General features: G+C 49.2%; 1 protein-coding gene across 3 annotated transcripts in view; it reads right to left on the reverse strand.

The window, feature by feature from the left end:
* Nucleotides 1–7,895, reverse strand: part of DPF3 (double PHD fingers 3) — a 258,874-nt gene extending 250,979 nt beyond the window's left edge. For 2 of the 3 annotated variants that reach the window (XR_012002230.1, XM_026008532.2), the window contains exon 1: nt 7,832–7,873. Coding sequence is in view for 1 of the 3 variants with exons in the window: in XM_026008532.2 (XP_025864317.1) it covers nt 7,832–7,863 (32 nt within the window). In the remaining 2 variants the exon portion in view is untranslated. Of the gene's footprint in view, nt 1–7,831 lie in introns of all 3 variants that reach the window. The other variant, XR_012002229.1, reaches the window with a different exon arrangement.
* Between the last annotated feature and the right edge of the window lie 1,217 nt (nt 7,896–9,112).

Below are 9,112 nucleotides of genomic sequence, written 5' to 3' on the forward strand. Positions count from 1 at the left end.
CTTACATGAGGAGCTTAGAATAGGCAAATGAATAGAGACAGGAAACAGACTGATTATTACAAGGGACTGGGGGGTGGGGGAGATGGGAAGTCGTGTTTAATAGGTAGAGAGTTTCTGCTTGGGATGGTAGAAAAATGCTAGAGCTGGATTGTATCAATGGTCGCACAACATAATGAAGGTACTTAATGTCACTGAAGTGTACACTTTAGAATGGTTACAATGGCCCATTTACATGTTACAAGTGTTAAATATACATGTTATATATATATATTACCACAATTAGAAAAAATTAAGGGGCTGCCTCTGTCTGCTGGAGGCCAAGATAACCATTTTGTTTTTTCTTTTTTTTTAAAAAAAGATTTTATTTATTTATTCATGAGAGACACACACAAAGAGGCAGAGACGCAGGAGGAGGAGGAAGAAGCAGGCTCCCTGTGAGGAGCCCGACCTGGGACTCGATCCTGGGAACTCCAGGATCACGTCCTGGACCAAAGGCAGGCGCTAAACCGCTGAGCCACCAGGACTGCCCCACCATTTTGGGTTTTCTTGTATTTTGCCTGAGAATCACTATTCGGGCTTCTATGAATTCTCTGATGAGTTTTGCAACCCCCTCTTCCTCCTTTAGGCTTGTAGGAAATTGCCAAGGGAGCGTTCAACCAAAAGAAAGCCTGATAATAACCCCCCAAAGGAATCTGGGATATTCTGGAGGCATGTCACTGGAGGAGAGGCAATGAATTCCAGTTTAGACACTGCTAATACCCACCAGGGTACAGCCAGCCTCTGTATGTCTGCTAGTCACCTCCATTCTCTTGGCAGTAACACAGGGTATAGGAGAGGAAGGTCCGTGAGACATCAGTACAGATCCACCTACTTTGGCTCACTAAATAGACAGGTATCTACTGCTGCCCAAATGGAAGTGAAATAAGCAGTTTATTTCCACATTAATTGGGATGGGTCTATAGCGGAGGAGAGGGCAGGTCCAGGAAGATTGTCGATAAATGAAATCCAGAGGATAAAAATCTTTTGCTTGCCCACCCTCCTCCTCCACACATTTAAAGAAAAGAAGTGAAGGAGCATGGAGACAGGTATTCTCAGTAATCCCAGTCTTTTCTACAACCAAAAGCTTGATCTGAGTGCTAATAAATAGCAAAATAGGCCAAATAGTCTTCCCACTTCTCTCTCCCCTCTCCATCCCCTGGTTGGGGATGCTAATGAGAAGAATATTCAAAAAGGAGAATCAGAAGAAAAGCCCATGTTCTAAATCGCCTACCACCTGGTCCTCAGCCTCTGGCGGAGAGAAGGGAGAGGAGTGCCATCCCAGTTAGAACCCCAACTGGTAGCACAATGTGACAGAACTGGACCCAAGGAGGTGAAAAAATGAAGATTCCTCAGTCTTAACAAATCCCCCTTAGAAACACACTTTACAGAACAAGGAAGAATTTGAACTTTGGCCCCAAACTGCCCCCTGCCACCCAATTGACCATAGCAAGAGCCACCAAGTTATTGACATGAAAGGAATTCCCACAATCAAGGTGCATCACCCTCATCTTAAAGACAAGGGCTTTGCAGCTCAGAGAAGCTCTGTGTCCCAGAGGGAATTGTGAGTTGGTGGTACAAATGGAAGCAGCAGTGCTCAAGGCTCTGGATTTTTCTCTTGGAGCTTTTTCTCCTCCCAGACTCTGAAGTCCTCATAGCTACAAAGAGTAGCAAGTGGTGAGAAATGAACATAGAAGAGAGACACAGTTTGAGATAGAGCCATACTGATGGCAAGGGGAAGTTTGAAGGCTGCAAAACCTCTTCCGGTGGAGCTTCCAGTTGCAATTAATACAAACAGCAGGTTTTCAAAGTGAATAACGACCCAAAAAAAAAAAAAAAAAAAACGCACTCATTTCACAGCAACCTGAGATGACCACAGTCTCTGGATTTGGTGGGGGAGGAGAGGGTGCAAAGGGGGATTAAACATGTGTCATCATTGTTTCCTAGACTCATATCCAGGGCTGGAGTGGAAGAGGGCTCAGTGTGGGCTATTTGAACCCCGTTATTAGGCATTCTGAGTGCTACCCCCTCACCCCTCCCTGCTTCCCAACACAGCCCCTAACTCTGAGCCTTTTCAGGGCTTCTCTCTTCCCTTTCCACCCCCTACACCAATACTATTCACAAACACAACCTCGAAATTCCCAACACAGTCTGCTCCTCTTTTCCCACCCACCCCCACCCAACACCTTCCAACCACTGCTTTTAAAACTCTGATGCAAATCACAGGCTTCAAAAACCTTCCTTGGGTGACAGTTTTACGATTCTAGCTCCATTCATCCATATGGTCTGACAGACTGTGAAACACTAGTAACCGGACCAATAAGAAAAACAAATTAGAAAAACACCACAACACCTCATCTCGCCCCAGTCACTCACGCAACTAAAGAAAACTTTGGAACTTGCAATAGATCATAATATCAGGCTCTCCCACTGTTAAACAATCATCTTTTCAGAGTTCCAGACCACACAGCCGTCTTATCCATTCACCTGCTCCCTTACTGCCACCCCACCTCACCCCACCCCACCCCAGGCCATGTTTTATCTTTCTTGTTAAATACCTACATATTTAAAGACTACCTAGAGCTAGGATCATGCTTACATGGGCCCCAGCTGGAAAGAAAGGGTGGCTGCCCAAAAACTATTTCAGCGGTTGTGGCATTTCTTTGGCCAGGGGCTTGCCACATTTGGCTACATCTCTGTCTTCTACTGACTTTCAAAACACTCAAAAACCACAAAAGTTACTTTGCAGAGGTTGGGATGATAAACAGACCTGGATTCTGGTGCATTTTTATGACCCAGCCCCCATCGCCACTACAATCAGCAAGGCTGAACTTGGAAAACAAGTCAGCCTCAGTTTCCTTTCTGTTTCTGGTGCAAAACAAAGCCTGACCATAGCATTCTTTTTTTTTTTTTTTTTTTTGCATTGATCTGAGCAGATGGCTCTGAAACAGCTTTAGACATTATGGTCTTTCTCAGTTGGATCCAAATCCCAGCTCTACCTGCATGATTGCATCAAGACAGAAGAAGATGAGAAGTCTCCAGTGAAGTGGCCTCTGAATGCCAGCCCACTTAAGGGCTCTCAGGAGCTCCCATTCTCCTGGCCATCTCTGGGTATCTCCCCAGGTGGTCTGCAAGGCAGGCTATTTTCAAAGGTTTGCCCTGTGACAACACCTCTGCTTGGGTTCTGGCCGAAATTAATATCTTTTATGGGTGCCTCATCAAAACCAGACATTCTTCCTGTTGAAAAATAATGTGTGCTAATGAAGTTTGGGGAATTCAAGGCTTTTTTTTTTTTTTTTTTTTTTGAGTGGCAACCAGAAGCAGATGGAGAAGGTGGCTCTTAGGCATCTGTTGGCTTAAAATATCTGAGGGTCCTTTTTCATAAGGGGCTAAAATAATGTCCATAAAAGGCTACAAGTTCACAAAGTCCCAACCTTCATATTCCCCACTTAGTACCTACCCACGTTCCCCCTCTCCAACAGAAAGAGCTAAAAGGAGATTAGAACCAGGAATGCGGCTCTCTCCCACCCCCCTCTTCTCTGATATCTAAACTGAGTGCCACAGCAAGAGTGAGGTCTGGCTTGTAAGTGGCCACAATTGCATAACTTTCACAGGCACTGAAACCACTTTAGATTACAATACAGTGTATCCAGATCATAGGATGTATAAAGAGATGAAGATATGAAATCCATCTACACACATGACCTGCTGTTTGACCTTGGCTAAGTTAAGTGTGTATTTACTTCTCCCAGAATTGTGTCCTTAATAACAAAACAGAGGTATAGACACATACCTCCAAGCAAGAGAAACTCCTTACAAAAGAAAGTTTCAATACAATTACGTATGTTCACAGTTATAAGCATGACGAAATAGTTTGCCAGTCTCATTCTTTTTAAACAAATAGTTACTTGAGGAAAGCCCTGTTGGTTTATATAGAATAATTAAATAATAATAACAGTTATTCTTTTCTAAGCAGGCAGTTATAATAATAGATACATATGTGCATAATCAAGTCTGGCAGAAGGTGGCAGACATTCCCAGTTAAGTGCATACAAACCAGGGTTTTGATAACTTAATAAAAGAGTAAGTTGTTTTAAGTGTTGATAGAGATTTGGGGGAGGGTGGTTTACCTGAACTAGAATGCCAAGTAAGATTAGAATTTGTATTTAAAGCATTAGGTGTCCTGGGTATGCAGAAATCAACCAGAATATGTCACGGAACTGACTTCTACACAGATCTTTACCAAATCCATATTCATGTCACCTGCATGGGTTTACCTCACTAAATGGCCCTTATCTTGCTTGTACCTGTAAGAAATGAGGGTTACTCACACATCTAGGCTCAGACAATGTAGCTGCTAAATTAAATAATGTGTAATACCCATTTGCACATCATACAAGTCTATCAATGCTTTTAAATTCTATTTGTCCAGATGTGACTGCTTGGTTGTGGGGCCACCCGCCGGGTCCTCTTTGTGATCTGATCAGTCCAGGCGGCTCCTGTTTCTGCCTCTAACACCCTGTTGGGCAGTAATAAGATGTTAAAGGCGCCAACAGAGAGAAGCCAGGCTGTCAGCTTCAGAGGGGAAAGGGGTGAAGGGTACAAGGAGGAGGAATAAGAAAGGGAGTTGAGGGGAGATCAAAGACAAGCAGGAAGAAAGCCAAACCGCGAAGAGAGGAGATGTGGTTCCAGGAGCTTGGGACCCTAAGGAAGACCCCAAAGCAATGAGATTCAAATTGTACCATCCAGTCACCCGAGCTATTGAATTATTAAATGTCCCACGTGGAAAAGCCAGTATAATGAAAAATGGTCCATCCTTAGGGTAGGCAGAGTCCTACAGAGGTGTTGCATGAAACCTGAGCTTGTTTCTCCCCCGCATATTAACCCACCACCACTTTATTCCCCAACGCTAGAGGAAACCTTTGTGTGACTGGGTTTCTGTAGGGGGCGACCGTGTGGTTGGCTTTTTTTTTTTTTTTTTTTTTTTTTTTAGGAAAGGGAGAGAGAGACTCGGAGGCACACAGAGAAAATGCTAATGTCGTTCAGCTCCGTTTCATTGTCAGGAGGGACACAAGAGGATAAAAACCTAGCTCTCCAAACCATTCTCGCGGCTCCCCTCCTCCCTACACCACCATCCATCCCTTTAGCTGGATGTGTCTCTGCGCTTTGTTCTAATTTATCCCATGCATAATTTATTTACGTGTGTATTGTTTCCTGATCAGCAACTTTTAAAAACAAATGAAATGTATAAGATGTCTTGCTAAATAAGTTGTTTTCAAAGAATAAAGCCAGATGGTGTGGGTCTCCCAATAACAACGTGTGTGCTCCTGCATTAGGAGTTTAAAAGCCGTCCGGAGCGCAGGAGGTTCGGCTCGTCGGGGAGAGGGGGTGGGTATTGTTTACACCCCCTTTCCTCCAGGGAAAGGGTTTGGGATGCAAAAAGGAGGAGCTAATTAAAAAATGACCACTCAACTCCCGTCTAGAAAAGGCAGGCAGGGATGTTGTGTGTATGCTAGCGCGTGCGCGCGCGCGCGTGTATGTGTGTGTGTGTGTGTGTGTGTGTGTGTGTGGCGACACAGAATTACAAAACATCTCATTGCAACTGTCTCTAATTATTACAAAGTATAAGTTTAATAATTCAGGACTAATTCCACTAAACCAGCCCCCTTCTCTGTTCCCTCCTCCACCTCTAACCCCACCCCACTCAGACACCCTCGCCAAACACGCACCCTTCCGCAGTTCAAAAACAAACAAACAAACAAAAAAACCGGAGCGAGCAGGGAAACAAACCCTGGAGCGTTTAGAGATATTGCGCCTGCCCGCGCGTGAGCGGGCTCCAGGGTAACGCTGGTGCCGCTTTCCCAGTAGGAAACAAATCTGGCGCACATGTGAAATAGATTTCTCTAACTTGAGTTTACCAGGTGGCATCAGCCTGCCTATGTGATTTCGGCTGGAAATGGGGAAACTGCAAATCAGCTGGAGGTTCGGCTGAAACTCACAGCATCAGCGGTGTGGCTGCGCGAGCGACCGGGGAGCGAGGATGCGGCGAAGTTACGCCCATTTATTCTGCTGTAAAACATTTTCTTTCTTGGCTGAAACGTTGTGGCGTTCCAGTGCGGTGTATCCGAGCTTGCGAGCGAGAACTAAAGCCGGGGGCTGTTCTGTGATCGGCGTCAGCTTCCAGCTTCCTCTTAATCGCAGCTTTAATACATGTATATTAAAAAAAAAAAAAACTCCGAACCGGGGACCTTACTACCTTTTCCCCTATTAATGATGGGAGATAAGCTGGTGCAAACACGTCCGATTACCCTCGCGCGTTCCTTTGCGCTGGGAAACACACACACACACCCCGCAGCCTCCCTCCCTCCCCCGGTGCGAACGTGGTTTTCAACTCCAGGAGGAGCCTGGGGTGCCAGCGCGGTGCGCTGAGTTGAAAGAACCCGCACGGGCATCGGCCACACAGCCAGGAGAATTTTGCACGAAACGCCCCCCACCTGCATCTCCCCCTCCCCTCGCCCGCGGCTCCCACCCGGGCTGGGAAGTCCTGGTCCCAGAGGCGCGGACCCCGACCCACGCCGCGCGGCGACCGGGAGCCCCGACCCACGTCGCGCGGCGATGGGGGAGCGAGCTCTCCTCCGCCAATATCATTGCCAATAGCACCCCTTGTAGGGCGACGCTAGTTCTCCGAAGCCTCCAGCGGCTCCGCGATCGCGATCGGACTTGGCGGCTTAACATTTCCATCGACTGGAAGGAAGGAAGGAGGAAGGAAGCCAGGACGAAAAGGAGGAGGAAGGCAGGCAGGCAGGAATTGGCAGTCGGACCCGGGGACTGGTCCCCGCATGTCCTCGCCCAGCCCTCCCCCCTGCGTCCGGGATCTGGGCGTCCGCTCAAAGTCTCCCGGCGGCGGCCAGAGGCACCTGCCCCTCGCTCTGGCCGCGAGCAGAAGCTGCCTCTCCGCCCGCCGCGGTTATTCACCCAGAGGAGGCAGGAGCACCATTCATAAGACCTGCAGCTTCCCTGCCTCCCAGTCAACCCCAAGTTAACCCGAGTCGTTAACACACTACACCCAGTTCGCCCACAAACACACACAGACACACCGGCGACCGCCCGGAGCGCGGTCACGCTCGGGGGGCTGCCCCGGCAGGAAAGCCCCCGGGCAATCACCTGGGCCCCAGGGCTCCCGGGACCCACTGCTCCCCCTGCGGTCCTCCCAACTCCGGAAGGTTTGCACAAACTCCCCGCGAGCGATCGGAAGGCGTAGAGCGCCCTGCAAACTCCGGAGCTGCCACGGTCCGCTCGCCCCGGCGGACCCAGCAGCCGGGCAGGGGCTGCGGACTCCGGAGGCGCGGGGCGCAGCCAAGTGCACCCAGGCGGCCCCTGCCCGGCGCTCGCCCCCAGCTCGGCCGCCCCCCGCGCCGCGCTCGCCATCCCGCGACGCCGGGCACTCGGGGGACCGTGCAGTCCCCGAGCTGCCCACGACCGCCCGCCCCCCCCCCCCGTAGAGCGCTCCAGCGCCTGGCTCCCCTGCCGAAAACCCCTCTCCGTGCGTCTTCCAATTAAGCAGAACACAAACGTAACAATTTTCTTCTTGTTAATTGCATCTCTTGACATTTCTGCGCGTTGGGGGTAAAAAAAAAAGAAGATGAAGAAGTAAGAGCTGAAAGAAAAGAGAAGCCCCGCCGCGGCTGCAGGCGCCTGCAAGCGCAGTGCATTGGCAGCGCTTGGCACGCGGAAGGCGCCTTTTTTTTTCATATTGAAACCAGGCGGAATATGTACATTTTTTAGTCTTACTTACGCTTTCAGGGGGTTGTGAATGACAGTCGCCATTTTGCTACAATGTAACAGAATATTGTCTGTCTCAGAGTTCTAAAGGTTCGCTCAGGGGAAGCGGCGAGCCAATCAGAGCACGGGATACCGGCCCGCTGGCCAATGGGCGCTGCTGGTCGCCAGATGGGCGGGGCCTGCACGGTGGTAGTTATTAGGGGAGCTGTCAAAGCCCAGAGGTCACTCCCTTTTGTAGAGCCCGAGAGCAAGCAGGTCTTAAAGGGGCAGTACCGCGAGAGCAGCTCCTTTTCGGATTTGGGAAAGTGGAGACGCACGGGGAAAGTATTCTAGTTTGGTTTGAGTCCCTACTTTCTAAATAATTGCAGAGAGTTTGCGCTCCTGGACAGAAATATTTAAGTATTGCCAACAAACCACTGAACCCCATTCATTAGCTTTTGGCTTTGCTGTTACGTTTTTAATCCCCCAAAGGGCAAATCCCCTCGTTCCCGTGCAAAAGTTGGAAGGCTGCCGTTTCGTCTAACAAATTACTACACGTGCCCAGCCGTTTGCTAATGCTCTAGGTCCAAAGCTTTTTAACATTCTCATTCCTGTAGTGTTTTCTTTATCTCGGCCACCTTCTCTCTCTCTCTCTCTCTCTCTCTCTCTCTCTCTCTCTCTCTCTCTCGGTTTCTTGGAACTGCTGCCGCCGTTCCCGGCGACTCCAGGACAGCAACTCCCCTCCCCCTGGAATGTCTCAATGTCAGGCTCGCTCCCTCCTGCAGCCTGGGCTTTCGTTACGTAATGCGCGGTGGTCGCTGTGCGCGGGTCCCCACTCCGACCTCTTCCAATCTACACACACACCAGAAACTTCTGAAATGGTCAGATTCCGGCCGGCCGGGGAGCCAAGTGGGACCTGGCGCTCTGACCTTTAGGCTTGGGGACAGAGGAGGTTTAAGGAAACTTTTTGGAAACGCTTTCTGCTACTAGGAAAGAGAGTAACTAGACAGAAGGTGTTGCCAGAGTCTCTTTCGGGGAGTAGCACACGCGATTCTGGCGTCACCTTTCACTACTTAGGTACATGGTGGAAAAATTTGCTACTGAATAATCCGGTAGGACCCGAGGCGTTCAGAGTCTGTGTCTGCTCCAAGTCAGCGTGAACTCCTCACTGGCGAACCCCCGACGAAATTGGGAGACCTCGGTGAAGCCAGGCTTCCACCGGGCAGCGGGGAAGCTCCCGGTGGATGAAATCGCACTAAATCATGAATAGGGGCCTCGTTAGCATACAGAAATCTGGCTAACATCCCAAAGTTGT

This window comes from Vulpes vulpes, chromosome 6 (genome assembly GCF_048418805.1).
Source record: "Vulpes vulpes isolate BD-2025 chromosome 6, VulVul3, whole genome shotgun sequence".
In the NCBI taxonomy this organism is placed as follows: domain Eukaryota; kingdom Metazoa; phylum Chordata; class Mammalia; order Carnivora; family Canidae; genus Vulpes; species Vulpes vulpes.